Source organism: Leucopleurus acutus (genome assembly GCF_964270905.1).
Source record: "Leucopleurus acutus genome assembly, chromosome: 2".
NCBI lineage: Eukaryota > Metazoa > Chordata > Mammalia > Artiodactyla > Delphinidae > Leucopleurus > Leucopleurus acutus.
Genome location: NC_139143.1, coordinates 155,322,206 through 155,339,711, shown reverse-complemented (window position 1 = coordinate 155,339,711; position 17,506 = coordinate 155,322,206). Strand labels below are relative to the sequence as shown.

General features: G+C 41.1%; 1 protein-coding gene across 1 annotated transcript in view; it reads left to right on the top strand.

Moving 5' to 3' along the window:
• The window catches only part of NSUN4 (NOP2/Sun RNA methyltransferase 4), a 34,760-nt gene extending 17,980 nt beyond the window's left edge, over positions 1–16,780 (top strand). Inside the window, exons 5-6 of the mRNA XM_082832977.1 lie at positions 7,538–7,662; positions 14,455–16,780. Of these exons, the coding sequence (XP_082689103.1) occupies positions 7,538–7,662; positions 14,455–14,731 (402 nt within the window). The 3' untranslated portion in view covers positions 14,732–16,780. The remainder of the gene's footprint in view (positions 1–7,537; positions 7,663–14,454) is intronic.
• The last annotated feature ends 726 nt before the right edge of the window (positions 16,781–17,506 follow it).

Here is a 17,506-nt window from a genome sequence, read left to right as displayed (position 1 = left end):
TTTTTTTTTGTGGTACACGGACCTCTCACTGTTGTGGCCTCTCCCGTTGCGGAGCACAGGCTCCGGACGTGCAGGCTCAGCGGCCATGGCTCACGGGCCCAGCTGCTCCACGGCATGTGGGATCTTCCTGGACCGGGGCACGAACCCATGTTCCCTGCATTGGCAGGCGGACTCTCAACCACTGTGCCACCAGGGAAGCCCTAGAAACATTTTTGTTTTACCTTTGTAACTTAGATTTACAGTCCAGTTGGAACTGATTTTTATGTGTAGTGAACAAAGTTAGGATACTAAAAATGGTATTTAGTTGACCCAGTATCAATTATTGAAGAGATTATTCATTTTCCACAGCTCTGCCTTGTCACCTTTGTCATAAATCAAGTATCCATATATATGTGGGTTTGTTTCTGGACTCTGTTCTGTTCTATTGGCCTATTTATCTTTCTTTTCAAGAAACTATACTGTCTTCATTGCTGTGGCTTTATAATAAGTCTTTAATATCTGGTATACTAAATCCTCTAACTTTATCTTTGAATTTCTCTTGGCTCTTCTTGGTTCTTTTGTGTTTTCATAAATTTTGTCAATTTACACAACAAGACTTTCAGGGCTTTTGCCAGGAATTACATTGAGTCTAAAAACCATATTTGAAAGATAATTTCACTGGACATAGAATTCTATATTGGTAATTGTTTCCTTTTAGCATTTTGAAGGTCTTGTTTTTTTTATTTTTTTAAATATTTATTTATTTATTTGGCTGCACTGGGTCTTAATTGAGGCACGTGGGATATTTGTTGTGGTGTGCGGGATCTTTAGTTGCAGCATATGGGATCTAGTTCCCTGACCAGGGATTGAACCTGGGCCCCCTGCATTGGGAGCATGGAGTCTTAGCCACTGGACCACCAGGGAAGTCCCTGAAGATCTTATTTATTTTGCTATTCATTGTTTCTGTTGAGAAGTCAACTATAAGTCTTATTAAAACTTCTCGAGGGGAATTTCCTGGCAGTCCAGTGTTTAGAACTCAGTGCTTTCACTGCCGGGGCCTGGGTTCAGTCCTTGGTCAGAGAAATAAAATCCCACAAGCCATGAGGCATGCCCCCCCCTCAAAAAAAAAAAAAACTCCTTTAAAGATGGTGTGTATATCTCCTGCCTGGGGTTCATAGTGCTTCCTGAATCTGTGGTTTGATTTTCTCATCAGTTTTAGAAAATTCTCAGTCATTATCTCTTCATATAATTTTCTGTTTCATTTTTTTCTCATAATTTTGGGACTTTAATTACATGTATGTTAGGCTTTTTCATCATGTCCCATATAAGTTTTATATTCTTTCCTGTATTTCTCTTTTTTCCATCATGATTCAATCTGGATGTCGTGTTTGACCTGATTCACCAGTCCTTTCTTACCTGTGTCTAATAAGCTGTTAAATACATCTGTTGAGGTTTTTTTAAAAATTGAGAAATAATTGACATACATGTTAATATTGTATTAGTTTTAGGTGTACAACATAATGATTTGATATACGTATATATTGTGAGATGATTATCACAATAAGTTTAGTTAATTAACATTTATCACCACACATAGTTAACAAATTTTTTTCTTTTTTTTTGGCTGCCATGTGGCCTGTGGGATCTTAGTTCCCTGACCAGGGATTGAACCTGTGCCCCCTGCAATGGAAGCGTGCAGTCTTAACCACTGGACCACCAGGGAAGTCCCACAAATTTTTTTCTTATCATGAGAACCTTTTTTTTTGGCTGCACCATGCAGCTTGTGGGATCTCAGTTCCCTGAGCAGGGACTGAACCTGGGCTATAGCGTGAGAAAGCTCGGAATCCTAACCAATAGGCCACCAGGGAACTTCTGAGAACTTTTAAAATCTACTCTCTTAGCAACTTTCAAATATATAATACAGTATTGCTAACTATAGTGATCATGTTGTACATTATATCCCCAGGACTTATTTGTTTTATAACTGGAAGTTTGTACCTTTTAATCACCTTCACCCATTGTGCCCACCTTCCACTCCCTGCCTCAGGTAACCACTACTCTGTTCTCTGTATCTACTAGCTCTTTCTTTCTTTCTTTTTTTTTTTTTTTTACATTTTGCATATAAGTGAGATCATGCAGTATTTGTCTTTCTCTGTCTGACTTATTTCACTTAGCATAATGCCCTCAAGGTCCATCCATATTGTCTCAAATGGAAGAATTTCCTTCTCTTTTATGGCTCAGTAATATTCCGTTGTATATATATTCCACATTTTCTTTATTTATTCATCTGTTGATGGGCACTTAGGTTGTTTCCATGTCTTGGCTATTGTAAATAATGGTGCAGTGATCGTGGGGGTGCAGATATCTTTTCAAAGTAAAGTTTTTGTTATCTTCAGGTAAATACCTAGAAGTAGAATTTCTGGATGATATGATAGTTCTATTTTTAATTTTTTGAGGAACCACCATACTGTTGTCCATAGTGGCTGCAGTAACTTATATTCTCACTGCATCTATTGAGTTCTTGATTTCAGTTATTATATTTTCCAGTTTTAGAATTTCCAGCTGATTATTTAAAAAAATTCTAGTTCTGTAGAAATTAGAAATGATAAAATTTTATGTCTTTTCATCTAACTTCTTGAACATACGCATGATTTTTTCAAATACTATGATAATTCTAGTATTTGGATCTCATGGGTCAGCTTCTATGATCTGTTTTTTCTCTTGGTTTTTGGTCATTTGGTTTTATCTCCTGGTATTAGTGATTTTTTTGTTAGAATGCCAGACATTTTTTGTGAAGAATTGCAGGGATAATCTGAGGCTCTAGATATCTTCCTCTGGAAAGGATTTGATTTTCCTAAGGCTGACAGTTAACATCAGAGCAGATCATCTTAATTCAGCCAGAAATTAGGCTGATTCAAAGCTGGAGTTTGTGAGGGCTGTTCTTTTTCCAGTTTACCTTTATACGTAGGGTATTTAATTTCAGCGCTCTAGCTCAAGGCATGAGGTGTTTCTTTACTAGGACCCTCTACTCCTTGGTGTAGACTCTGAACTCCAGTTTTTGTCCCCACAGTTCTATAAGACTGCTGAAAGTTCTGTTCATCTTCTCAACCCCTTATTTGTCACAGTAGAGCTGAATGCTTCTGGCTTACCTACCTGTACTTTATCCTCTCTAGGATCTTAGCCCCTCAGTTCTTGGTTCTTTAGTAGATCTCTAATGATTTCAGATAGATATTTTAAATATTTTGTCAAGCATTTCTAATTGTTCCACCAGGAGCATTGGTTTACAAGCTATTCTGCTTTTACTAGAAGTGTAAAGCCTGATTTTGTTTATTGTCAGCTTATGATCATTGCTAGTTAATTAAAAGAGCCCTGGTGGGCTTCCCTGGTTGCGCAGTGGTTGAGAGTCCGCCTGCCGATGCAGGGGACACGGGTTCGTGCCCCGGTCCGGGAAGATCCCACATGCCACGGAGCGGCTGGGCCCGTGAGCCATGGCCGCTGAGCCTGCGCATCCGGAGCCTGTGCTCCGCAACGGGAGAGGCCACAGCAGTGAGAGGCCCGCGTACCGCAAAAAAAAAAAAAAGATAGGTGTTTGGGGGATTGCTCAATCCAGGACCATTTATTGCTCTACAGGGAATTTTCTGGATCATGCAGGCATCATGAGTTTGAACCTCCTATCTGAGTGGTTACAAATTCTCAGGGAGACTTTTTTTTCTTTTTGCCTGGAGTTAAAGCCAAAACAGACAAGTTCTCTTGTCTTCCATTGTGTCTGATTTTTCTTTTTTTGGCTGTGCCACATGGCATGTGGGATCTTAGTTCCCCATCCAGGGATTGAACCTGTGCCCCCTGCATTGGACGCACAGAGTCTTAACCACTGGACTGCCAGGGAAGTCCCATTGTGGCTGATTTTTTCCCCCCTAGTTCATACTTTGATTGAGCATGTAGCCCTTTAAGAATTTTGACTTTTCTGTGGATTTCCATTCCAATTCTGTACCTCAAGTGCCCAGTTTTCTGCCCTCCAAGGGTTTGGGTTACTAGGGATTGATAAAAGATAGAAGGCACCTCCAATGGGCACATGAAAAGATGATCAACATTGCTAATTATTGGAGAAATGCAAATGAAAACTACAACGTGGGGACTTCCCTGGTGGCACAGTGGTTAAGAATCTGCCTGCTGGGACTTCCCTGGTGGTGCAGTGGTTAAGAATCCACCTGCCAATGCAGGGGACACGGGTTCAAGCCCCGGTCCAGGAAGATCCCACATGCCGCAGAGCAACTAAGCCCGTGTACCACAACTACTGAGCCTGTTCTCTAGAGCCCGCGAGCCACAACTACTGAGGCTGTGTGCCGCAACTACTGAAACCCGTGTGCCTAGAGCCCGTGCTCTGCAACAAGAGAAGCCACGGCAGTGAGGCAGTGAGAAGCCCACACACCTCAATGAAGAGCAGCCCCCACTCACTGCAACTAGAGAAAGCCTGCGTGCATCAATGAAGACCCAACGCAGCCAAAGATAGATAGATAGATAAATAAGTAAATAGAAAGAATCCGCCTGCCAATGCAGGGGACATGGGTTCAATCCCTGGTCCAGGAAGATCCCACATGCCATGGAGCAGCTAAGCCTGTGTGCCACAACTACTGAGCCTGCGCTCTAGAGCCTGCGAGTCACAACTACTGAGCCTGTGTGCCACAACTACTGAAGCCTGCACGCCTAGCACCTGTGCTCTGCAACAAAGAAGCCACCACAATGAGAAGCCCGTGCGGCGCAATGAAGAGCAGCCCCCACTTGCTGCAGCTAGAGAAAGCCCACGCACAGCAGTGAAGACCCAATGCAGCCAAAAATAAAAAATAAAAAAAAATACTACAATGTGGTATCACCTCACATCAGTCAGAATGGCATTCATCAAAAAGTCTATAAATAATAAACACTGGAGAGGGTGTGGAGAAAAGAGAACCCTCCTACACGGTTGGTGGGAATGTAAATTGGTGCAGCCACTATGGAAAATGGTATGGAGGTTTCTCAGAAAACTAAAAATAGAGTTGCCATATGATGCAGCTATCCCACTCCTTGACATATGTCCAGACAAAACTATAATTCAAAGAGATACATGCACCCCCATGTTCATAGCAGTATTATTTACAAGGGCCAAGACTTGGAAGCAATCTAAATGTCTATTGACAGATGAATGGATAAAGAAGATGCAGTACATATATACAGTGGAATACTACTCAGCCACAAAAAAGAATGAAATAATGCCTTTTGCAGCAACATGGATGGACCTAGAGATTATCATACTAAATAAAGTAAGTCAGACAGAGACAGACAAATATCACAGATCACTTACATGTGGAACCTAAAAAAAAGATACGAATGAACTTACTTACAAAACAGAAACAGACTCACAGACATAGAAGACAAACTTATGGTTACCAGAGGGGAAGGGGGAGGGTTAAATTAGGAGTTTTAGGATTAGCAGGTACAAACTACTGTATATAAAACAGATAAACAACAAGGTCCTGGGAGTTCCCTGGTGGCCTAGTGGGAAGTGTGCTATAGGGAATATAGCTCCCTATAGCACAGGGAACTGTATTCAGTATCTTGTAATAAAGTACAAAGAAAAGAATCTGAAAAATAATATATATAATATATACGTGTAAATATATATATTTACTGAATCACTTCACTATATACCGGAAACTAATACAACATTGTAAGTGAACTATACTTCAATTAAAAAAGATAAAAAAAATAGAAGGCATCGACTTCAGCTCTGGAATCCCTCCCTGGATTTGTGCTCCTGGTTTTTCTTTGGCTTCTGAGGATTTCTCTAATTTTCTATGAGCTATGCATTTAAAAGTATTAAAAAAATATATATATATATATATTTTTTTTTTTTTTTTTTTTTCTGGTACGTGGGCCTCTCACTGTTGTGGCCTCTCCCGTTGCGGAGCACAGGCTCCGGACACGCAGGCTCAGCGGCCATGGCTCACGGGCCCAGCCGCTCCGTGGCATGCGGGATCTTCCCGGACTGGGGCACGAACCCGTGTCCCCTGCATCGGCAGGCGGACTCTCAACCACTGTGCCACCAGGGAAGCCCTTAAAAATATATTTTATGTTTAGATATTTTGTATCACAAGGGTTTCAAGATATCTAGTTTACTACGTTCCTGGAAACAGAAGGTATTAATTTCTTCTATCGTATGGTTTCTAAACATCCCAGTGGCCCTTCTCTGAGCATTCCTATGCCCTTCTCTGAGCATTCCTATTTAGTTAATGTCAATTTTTCCTGTGGATGCTAGCCGCATCACATTTCTTGAGATACGACCTGACCAGAATGCAAGGTAGTCATTATTTCTCTTACTCTGTATACACTGTATCAATTCATTCAGCCTCGGAATACAGCAGGATATTGAACACTGGGTCATTACTAATTTACTCGGAATTTCTGCTTGACTGAAAATTTATAGATCTTTTCCACAGATGATTTTACTTCTTCTTTTAAATAAATTTAATTTATTTTTTAGCTGCACTGGGTCTTCATTGCTGCACGCGGGCTTTCTCTAGTTGTGGCAAGTGGGGGCTACTCTTCATTGCGATGCACATGCTTCTTATTGCGGTGTCTTCTCTTATTGTAGAACACGTGCTCTAGGCATGCGGGCTTCAGTAGTTGTGGCTCACAGGCTCTAGAGCGCAGGCTCAGTAGTTGTGGCGCACAGGCTTAGTTGCTCTGCGGCATGTGGGATCTTCCCAGACCAGGGCTGGAACGTATGTCCCCTGCACTGGCAGGTGGATTCTTATCTACTGCACCACTAGGGAAGTCCTGATTTTACTTTTTGAAATGTAAATACAGGACTGTTTTTTTGGGGGGATGGGTAGGTTTTTTGTTTTTGTTTTTTGGTCTTTAGTGCCCATCGCAGAGTGGGTTCTTAGTAAATAAATGAATAACTTTATTTATTTATTTATTTTTGGCCACATTGCGCAGCTTGTGGGATCTTTGTTCCCTGATCAGACATTGAACCCAGGCCCTCAGCAGTGAAAGCGTGGAGTCCTAACCACTGGACCACTGAGGAATTCCTCAATGAATGAATGACTTTCCATCTCTCACTTTAAAACTTTTCCATATTGGATATGACATTGTTTTAGCATAAGATAATTTTGAATCCTGATCCTGTTATTCAATATATTAGCTACCCTTTGGGTATTATATCATCTGTAAATTGGATGTTTTCATTCAAATAGCTAGGGACAGAGTCAAGGACAGAGCCCTGAAGCACTGAAGATTTCTTTCTAGATTGATATCAATTACTTAATTCAGTTTTTTGTATGTTGGTTTTGGTTTTTTGCCCAGCCATGAGTATACTTAGATGTACTATTTTCCCACTGATTATTTCACAATTGTCCACCAGGTTAAAGTGAGAAGCTTTGTCAGATGCTCTGCAGTGGGGGGATGGGCTAGGGGAGCACTCTGCAGAACCCTCCAGGTTAGGGGCCTAAAACACCCCTGGCCTGAGGAAGAGGAGCCTGTAAGGAGCCCTAATACTTTACGCTTTAACACTCCTGGGCAGGTGCTGGTGGATGTGCCCTGTACAACAGACCGCCACTCCCTTCATGAGGAGGAGAACAACATCTTTAAGCGTTCAAGGAAGAAGGAGCGGCAGATGTTGCCTATGTTGCAGGTGCAGCTTCTTGCGTGAGTAATAGATTTACAGAAACTCAGGACTTTGGGCCACAGTGCTGTGGTGGGGTCTGGTCACCTGGGGGGCTTGGGGGCTAGAAGCTGTTACCAAGACCATTACCCGTAGAAGGGTCTTCTGGCTGGGAATCTGCCTGGAGGAGACAATCATCATTGGATGGTCTTTCTCTGGGACATAAAGACTCTATGTGGAGATTGGTTCAAGATGGCGTAGAAGGATGTGCGCTCACTCCCTCTTGTGAGAGCACTGGAATCACAGCTAACTGATGAACAGTCATCAACAGGAAGACACTGGAACTCAACAAAAGAGATATCCCACATCCAAAGAAGCCACAATGAGATGGTAGGTGGGGCGCAATCACAATAACATCAAATCCCATAACCGCTGGGTGAGTGACTCACAAACTGGAGTGAAGGTTCTGAGCCCTACGTCAGGCTTCCAAACCTGCGGATCTGGCAGTGGGAGGAGGAATTCCCAGAGAATCAGACTTTGAAGGCTAGTGGGATTTGATTGCAGGACTTTGACAGGACCGGGGGAAACAGACTCCACTCTTGGAGGACACACACAAAGTATTGTGCGTATCAGGACCCAGGGAGAAGGAGCAGTGACCCCATAGGAGACTGAACCAGACCTACCTGCTAGTGTTGGAGGGTCTCCTGCAGAAGCGGCAGGGACAAGGACACTGGCAGCAGAGGTTCTGGGATGTACTCCTTGGCATGAGCCCTCCCGGAGCCCACCATTAGCCCCACCAAAGAGCCTCTAGGCTCCAGTGCTGATCACCTCAGGCCAAACAACAAACAGGGAGGGAGCTCAGCCCCACCCATCAGCAGGCAAGCCGATTAAAATTTTACTGAGCTCTGCCCACCAGAGCAACACCCAGCTCTACCCACCACCAATCCTTCCCATCAGAAAGCTTGCACAAGCCTCTTAGATAGCCTCATCTGCCAGAGGGCAGACAGCAGAAGCAAGAAGAACTACAGTCCTGCAGCCTGTGGAATGAAAACCACATTCACAGAAACATAGACAAAATGAAAAGGTAGAGGACTATGTACCAGATGAAGGAACAAGATAAAATCCCAGAAAAACAACTAAATGAAGTAGAGATAAACAACCTTCCAGAAAAAGAATTCAGAATAATGATAGTGAAGATAATCCAGGACCTCAGAAAAAGAATGGAGGCAAAGATTGAGAAGATGCAAGAAATGTTTAATAAAGACCTAGAAGAATTAAAGAACAAACAAACAGAGGTGAACAATACAATAACTGAAATGAAAAATACACTAGAAGAAATCAATAGCAGAATAACTGAGGCAGAAGAACAGATAAGTGATCTGGAAGACAGAATGGTGGAATTCACTACCACAGAACATGATAAAGAAAAAAGAATGATAAGAAACGAAGACAGCCTAAGAGACCTCTGGGACAACATTAAACGCACCAACATTCACATTATAGGGGTCCCAGAAGGAGTAGAGAGAGACAAAGGACCTGAGAAAATATTTGAAGAGATTATAGTTGAAAAATTCCCTAACATGGGAAAGGAAATAGCCACCCAAGTGCAGGTAGAGCAGAGAGTCCCAGGCAGGATAAACCCAAGGGGAAACATGCTGAGATACATAGTAATCAAATTGACAAAAATTAAAGACAAAGAAAAATTATTGAAAGCAACAAGGGAAAAATGACAAATAACATACAAGGGAACTCCCATAAGGTTAACAGCTAATTTCTAAGGAGAAACTCTACAAGCCTGAAGGGAGTGGCATGATATATTTAAAGTGATGAAAGGGAAGAACCTACAACCAAGATTACTCTACCTGGCAAGGATCTCATTCAGATTCGATGGAGAAATCAAACGCTTTCCAGACAAGCAAAAGCTAAGAGAATTCAGCACCACCAAACCAGCTCTACAACAAATGCTAAAGAAACTTCTCTAAGTGGGAGATACAGGAGAAGAAAAGGACCTACAAGAACAAACCCAGAATAATAAAGAAAATGGTAATAGGAACATACATATCGATAATTACCTTAAATGTGAATGGATTAAATGCTCCAACCAAAAGACACAGGCTCACTGAATGGATACAAAGACAAGACCCACATATATGCTGTCTACAAGAGACCCACTTCAGACCTAGGGACACATACAGATTGAAAGTGAGGGGATGGAAAAAGATATTCCATGCAAATGGAAATCAAAAGGAAGCTGGAGTAGCAATACTCATATGAGATAAAATAGACTTTAAAATAAAGAATGTTATAAGAGACAAGGGATGACACTACATAATGATCAAGGGATCAATCCAAGAAGATGATATAACAATTATAAATATATATGCACCCAACCTAGGAGCACCTCTATACATAAGGCAAGTGCTAACAGCTATAAAAGATGAAATCAACAGTAACACAATAATAGTGAGGGACTTTAACACCTCACTTACACCAATGGACAGATCATCCAGACAGAAAATTAATAAGGAAACACAAGCTTTAAATGACACAGTAGACCAGATAGATTTAATTGATATTTATAGGACACTCCATCCATAAACAGCAGATTACACTTTCTTCTCAAGTGCACACGGAACATTCTCCATGATAGATGACATCTTGGGTCACAAATCAAGCCTTGGTAAATTTAAGACAATTGAATCAAGCATCTTTTCCAACCACAGCGCTATGAGATTAGAAATAAATTACAGGGAAAAAAACCATAAAAAACACAAACACATGGAGGCTAAACAATATGTTACTAAATAACCAAGAGATAACTGAAGAGATCAAAGAGGAAATAAAAAAATACCTAGAGACAAATGACAATAAAAACATGACGATCCAAACCTGTGGGATGCAGCAAAAGCAGTTCTAAGAAGGAAGTTTGTAGCAGCACAATCCTACCTCAAGAAACAAGAAAAGTCTCAAATAAACAATCTAACCTTACACCTAAAGGAACTAGAGAAAGAAGAACAAACAAAACCCAAGGTTAGTAGAAGGAAGTAAATCATGAAGATCAGAGCAGAAATAAATGAAATAGAAACAAAACAATAGCAAAGATCAATAAAACTAAAGCTGGTTTTTTGAGAAGATAAACAAAATTGATAAACCATTAGCCAGACTCATCAAGAAAAAGAGGGAGAGGACTCAAATCAATAAAATTAGAAATGAAAAAGGAGAAGTTACAACAGACACTGCAGAAATACAAAGCATCCTAAGAGACTACTACAAGCAACTCTATGCCAATAAAATGGACAACCTGGAAGAAATGGACAAATTCTTAGGAAGGTATAACCTTCCAAGACTGAACCAGGAAGGAATAGAAAAACATGAACAGACCAATCACAAGTAATGAAATTGAAACTGTGATTAAAAATCCTCCAACAGGGACTTCCCTGGTGGTGCAGTGGTTAAGAATCTGCCTGCCAATGCAGGGGACATGAGTTTGAGCCCTGGTCTGGGAAGATCCCACATGCTGTGGAGCAACTAAGCCCGTGCACCGTAACTACTGAGCCTGCACTCTAGAGCCCACGAGCCACAGCTACTGAGCCTGTGTGCCACAACTACTGAAGCCTGCGTGCCTAAAGCCTGTGCTCTCCAACAAGAGAAGCCACCATAATGAGAAGCCTGTGAACCGCAATGAAGAGTAGCCCCCACTTGCCGCAACTAGAGAAAGCCCATGCGCAGCAACGAAGACCCAATGCAGCCAAAAAAATTAATTGAATAAAATAAATAAATTAAAAAAACAAACAAACAAAAGTCCAGGACCAGATGGCTTCACAGGTGAATTCTATCAAACATTTAGAGAAGAGCTAACAGCTATCCTTCTCAAAGTCTTCCAAAAAATTGCAGAGGAAGGAACACTCCCAAACTCATTCTACAAGGCCACAATTACCCTGATACCAAAACCAGACAAAGATACTACAAAAAAAGAAAATTACAGACCAATATCACTGATGAATATAGATGCAAAAATCCTCAACAAAATACTAGCAAACAGAATCCAACAACACATTAAAAGGATCATACACCATGATCAAGTGGGATTTATCCCAGGGATACAAGGATTCTTCAATATATGCAAATCGATCAATGTGATACACCATATTAACAAATTGAAGAAGAAAAACCATATGATCATCTCCATAGATGCAGATAAAGCTTTTGACAAAATTCAACACCCATTTATGATAAAAACTGTCCAGAAAGTGGGCATAGAGGGAACCTTCTTCAACATAATAAAGGCCATGTACCACAAACCCACAGCAAACATCATTCTCAATGGTGAAAAACTGAAAGCCTTTCCACTAAGATCAGGAACAAGACAAGGATGTCCACTCTCACCATTATTATTCAACATAGTTTTGGAAGTCGTAGACACAGCAATCAGAGAAGAAAAAGAAATACAAATTGGAAAAGAAGAAGTAAAACTGTCACTGTTTGCAGATAACATGATACTATACATAGATCATCCTAAAGATGTCACCAGAAAACTACTAGAGCTAATCAATGAATTTGGTAAAGTTGCAGGATACAAAATTAATGCACAGAAATCTCTTGCATTCCTATACACTAACAACGAAAGATCAGAAGGAGAAATTAAGGATACAATCCCATTCACCATTGCAACAAAAAGAATAAAATACCTAGGAATAAACCTACCTAAGGGGTTAAAAGACCTATACTCAGAAAACTATAAGACACTGAGGAAAGAAACCAAAGATGACACAGGGAGAGATACACCATGTTCTTGGATTGGAAGAGTCAATATTGTGAAAATGACTATACTACCGAAAGCAATCTACAGATTCAATGCAATCCCTATCAAATTACCAATGGCATTTTTTACAGAACTAGAACAAAAAAATCTTAAAATTTGTATGGAGACACAAAAGACCCTGAATAGCCAAAGCAGTCTTTTTTCTTGAGGGAAAAAAGCAGAGCTGGAGGAACCAGACTCCCTGACTCCAGACTATACTACAAAGCTACAGTAATCAAGAGAATATGGTACTGGCATAAAAGCAGAAATATAGATCAATGGAATAGTATAGAAAGCCCAGAGATAAACCCACGCACCTGTGGTCAACTAATCTATGACAAAGGAGGCAAGGATATACAATGGAGAAAAGACAGTGTCTTCAATAAGTGGTGCTGGGAAAACTGGACAGCTACATGTAAAAGAATGAAATTAGAACACTCCCTAATACCACACACAAAAATAAACTCAAAATCAATTAAAGACTTAAGTGTAAGGCCAGACACTATAAAACTCTTAGAGGGAAACATAGGAAGAACACTCTTTGACATAAATCACAGCAAGATCTTTTTTGACCCACCTCCTAGAGTAATGAAAATAAAACCAAAAATAAACAAATGGGACCTAATGAAACTTAAAAGCTTTTGCAGAGCAAAGGAAACTATAAACAAAACGAAAAGACAGCCCTCAGAATGGGAGAAAATATTTGCAAATGAATAAACAAAGGATTAATCTCCAGAATATATAAACAGCTCATGCGGTTCAATGTTAAAAAAACAACCTAATCAAAAAATGGGCAGAAGACCTAAATAGAAATTTCTTCAAATAAGACATACAGATGGCCAAGAGACACATGAAAAGCTGCTCCACATCACTAATTATTAGAGAAATGCAAATCAAAACTACAGTGAGGTATCACCTCACACCGGTTAGAATGGGCATCGTTAGAAAATCTACAGACAGCAAATGCTGGAGAGGATGTGGAGAAAAGGGAACCCTCTTGCACTGTTGGTGGGAATGTAAACTGATACAGCCACTATGGAGAACAGTATGGACGTTCATTAAAAAACTAAAAATAGAATTACCGTATGACCCAGCAATCCCACTTCTGGGCATATACCCAGAGAAAACCATAATTCAAAAAGACACATGCACCCCAGTGTTCATTGCAGCACTATTTACAATAGCCAGGTCATGGAAGCAACCTAAATGCTGACAGATGAATGGATAAAGAAGATGTGATACATATATATACAATGGAGTATTAGCCATAAAAAGGATCGAAATTGGGTCATTTGTAGAGACATAGATGGACCTAGAGACTGTCATACAGAGTGAAGTAAGTCAGAAAGAGAAAAACAATATATGCGTATATTAACTCATATGTGTGGAATCTAGAAAAATGGCACAGGTGAACTGGTTTGCAAGGCAGAAATAGAGACACAGATGTAGAGAACAAACGTATGGACACCAAGTGGGGAAAGCGACGGGGAGGGTGGTGGTAGTGATGGGATGAATTGGGAGACTGGGATTGACATATATACGCTAATATGTATAAAATAGATAACTAATAAGAACCTTCTGTATAAAAAAATAAATAAATAAAATTCAAAAAAAAAGAAAAGACTGTGTGGTAGGACATGCATAGCAGGATGGGCTGCACAGATTCACTTTTACCTCTATGCTAGTCCCCATGTCAGTGAGTAGCACAATTTTGAAAAATAATTACTGAGGTTAAGGCTCTGTAGAGCTGGGGTAGGGACTCAGTCCATGGGCAGCATCAGGGTTTGGTTTACAACCAGAGTCAAAGATCAGGGGACCATTTCAAAAGGACTTTTGGAGGAGAGCCCATGGAGTAAGGTTGGGTTGCTCTCAGCTTTGAGAACAACTTTCAGGTGGTGTCAGTGTGGAAGGCACTTCAGAGGCTAACACAGCTACCCATCCCACAATACACTCCCCTATCCTTCCAGCTTCTTCTGATGCGCTTCTACTTCTGGGAAGCTCACTAGTCACTGGTACTTTCTCTTTCTGGTTACAGGGCTGGACTCCTTGCCACCAAACCAGGAGGCCACGTTGTCTATTCCACCTGCTCACTCTCACACTTACAGAATGAGTATGTGGTGCAAGGCACCATCGAGCTCCTGGCCAATCAATACGACATCAAGGTTCACGTGGAAGACCTGACTCACTTCCGAAAGCTTTTCATGGACACATTTTCTTTCTTCCCATCCTGCCAGGTTGGGGAGCTGGTAATCCCAAACCTCATGGCCAATTTTGGGCCTATGTACTTTTGCAAAATGTGTAGAATGACGTAGCATCACCCTGTTCCTGAAGTCCTGTTGTAAGAAGACAAAGGGTGTACTCTTGTGGAGACGAGTGCCAGAGATGCACTCTGGCCTATCTCCATCCCATTCATGCCTTTCTGTAGACAGTTTTCAGCAGTAGGAAGTAAGAGTTTTTCTGTCCTGCTGTCCAATTGTGGAGTATCAGCACATTTCTAACTCACTTACACCCCACTTCCAACCCCTACTCCCCATCTCTGAGCCTGTGCTAAAGGTTCCTGCCCCATTAGGGGCTTAGGAGGAGGAACCAGTGAGCAGGGCCACTCTTTAAGCTGTAAACTTGGGAAGAAGCATTTAGCCAATAAAATTGTTGAAGCTACATGGAGCTGGGACTGTAGTTGGGGGGCCTCATGTCAGTCCAAGTAGTGTTAGTTCCTTTTGTACCCAGGTACCCAAAGCACAGGACCTCAGCCTGGTTACAGACCTCTGGTTACAGAGCCCGTCTCACACTTGAGGTGAGTTCTGCATGATAAGTCTTGAGCAGCTGAAGGGCTTAAACAAGCCTACCAAGTTTCTCCATATGTCCCATGATCTAATTTAAGGAACAAGTAACTAAAATGTTAAGCCAGTGCATAATAATCTGCTTACTTACTTTGAGAAAGCTCTCTTGAGCTGAATAATTCCAGCCATTCCTCCTGCTGTCAACAGCACTGTTTCCCAAATGTGGCTGGGAAGAGGTCTAGTGGCTCCTGTGGCTCCTGTGCTCTAGAGCCTGTGAGCCACAGCTACTGAGCCTACGTGCTACAACTACTGAAGCCCACGTGCCTAGAGCCCATGCTCCGCAACAAGAGAAGGCACCGCAATGAGAAGCCCGGGCACTGCAATGAAGAGTGGCCCCCACTTGCTGCAACTAGAGAAAGCCTGTGCGCAGCAGCAAAGACCCAACACAGCCAAAAATAAATAAATTTTTAAAAAATTAAAAATTAAAAAAAAGAATGTTCATAGTAACCCTGGTCACAAAAGCAAACCCAAATGCCCATGAGAGTGGACAAATAAAATGGAATATTCACACAGTGGAACACTATACAGGTGTCAAAACAAATGAGCTACAATAACACATAACAATATGAATGATTCTTAGCAAAAATATATTAAATGAAAAGTTTAGTCCCAAAGATTAGATGTAGCATGATGCCCTTTAAAAATAAAACTTTATTCTTTTTTGTTGTTATTTACATATGATATAATTTATCATTTTAAATGTACCATTTAAATGAATTTTGATAATTCATTATAGTAGTATAGCCATCATCACCATCAAAATATAGAAAATAATTCCATCTTCTAAAAAGTTTCCTTGTGCTCCTTTGCACTTAATCCCCTTCTCCCACTCCTGGTCCCAGGTAATCACTAATCTGCTTTCTGTCACTACAGTTTTGCCTATTCTAGAATTTCACATTATGGAAGAGAGAGTTGATTTACAGCTGGATTGCAAAGGCTGTGTCTTTATCTGGATGTCTGTTTTTTCACTCTTGGCCGAGGTAAGGGCATTGGTATTTCTAATGTGCTATTTAACTCTGAAGCTCCCCTGACTCCCAAGGTCACTTTCTTTGCTGACGGTTTACAGCTGGCCTAACTAATTACATGTGTGTGGCTTGACTACATGGCCAGAGTAGCATAAAAAAGATCTGAGCTCTCCCACAGCCAAGATTCCCCACACAGATCATGGAGATTCAATCCAAAGATAGAGTACTTTGCTTCACATCCTTGCTAATACTTGGTATTATAAATTTTAAACTTCACATCCTGTCCCAATGCATTATAGCTTTGCTACTTCCTTCACCAAGACACAGTGTCTCTTTCCTCACCCCTTGAATCTGGGCTGACTGTATGATTTGCTTTGACCAGTTAAATTTGGTGGAATGAATGTGAGTAAATTCTAAGCTTAGGCCTCAAGAGGCCTTGCAGCTTTCAGTCTCACCTTGGAACTTTTCTACTGCCATGTGAAGAAGCATGTGATGGACACCAAGCTAAGACCTTCTAACCTCAATTAAGTGGTTAAATGACCCAAACTGCATGAGTGACTCCAGTCAAGACTAGCTTAGCTTGCTGATTCCCAGAATCATGAGTAATTAAAATGGTTGTTTTTAAACCGCTGAGTTTTGGGGGTGGTTTGTTACACAGCAACAAATAATTGACACGTGTGGAAAACCCAAATCTGACTGTCATTTACCTGCTTACAATCCTTTGTTCTCTCTGCATTGCCTGCAGGAACAAGTCCAAACTCTGCCCTGGCCCCTGGTTGTTGATTCTATCTCTGCTATCCCCCAATGCTCCCTTCTCTCACAAGTTCTTTGTGTATCCCAAGCATAACCTGTCCCCTGGTGCCTCTGTATCATGACACATTGTCTTCTCTGTCTAAATGCCCTTTTCTCTCTGTTCGTGCTAGCCCAGATTTCCACCCCCTCCAGGAAGCTTTCTCTGATTTTCTAAAGCAGACTGTGTTGTTCCCTTTTCTGTGCTTCCCCAGCCCTCTGTATATATTATGAATATAACACTTCCCTTGTGTGCTTTCTCTCCTCACCCCATCCCCAAACTGAGAATTATTCGGGGCAGGAAGCTAGTATCTTGCATCTCTAACCCCCCAGCACCAGTGTGTTTGGTACATAAAAGGCATGAGTAGAGACTGAGTATCTCATATGTGCTAGGCCTCATCCAAGATACTAGAGAGAGGGGTGATCAGAATGGACAAGGTCTTTGTTCTCAAGGGATGTACAATCTAGTGGGCAAGAAAGATAAGAAATTACA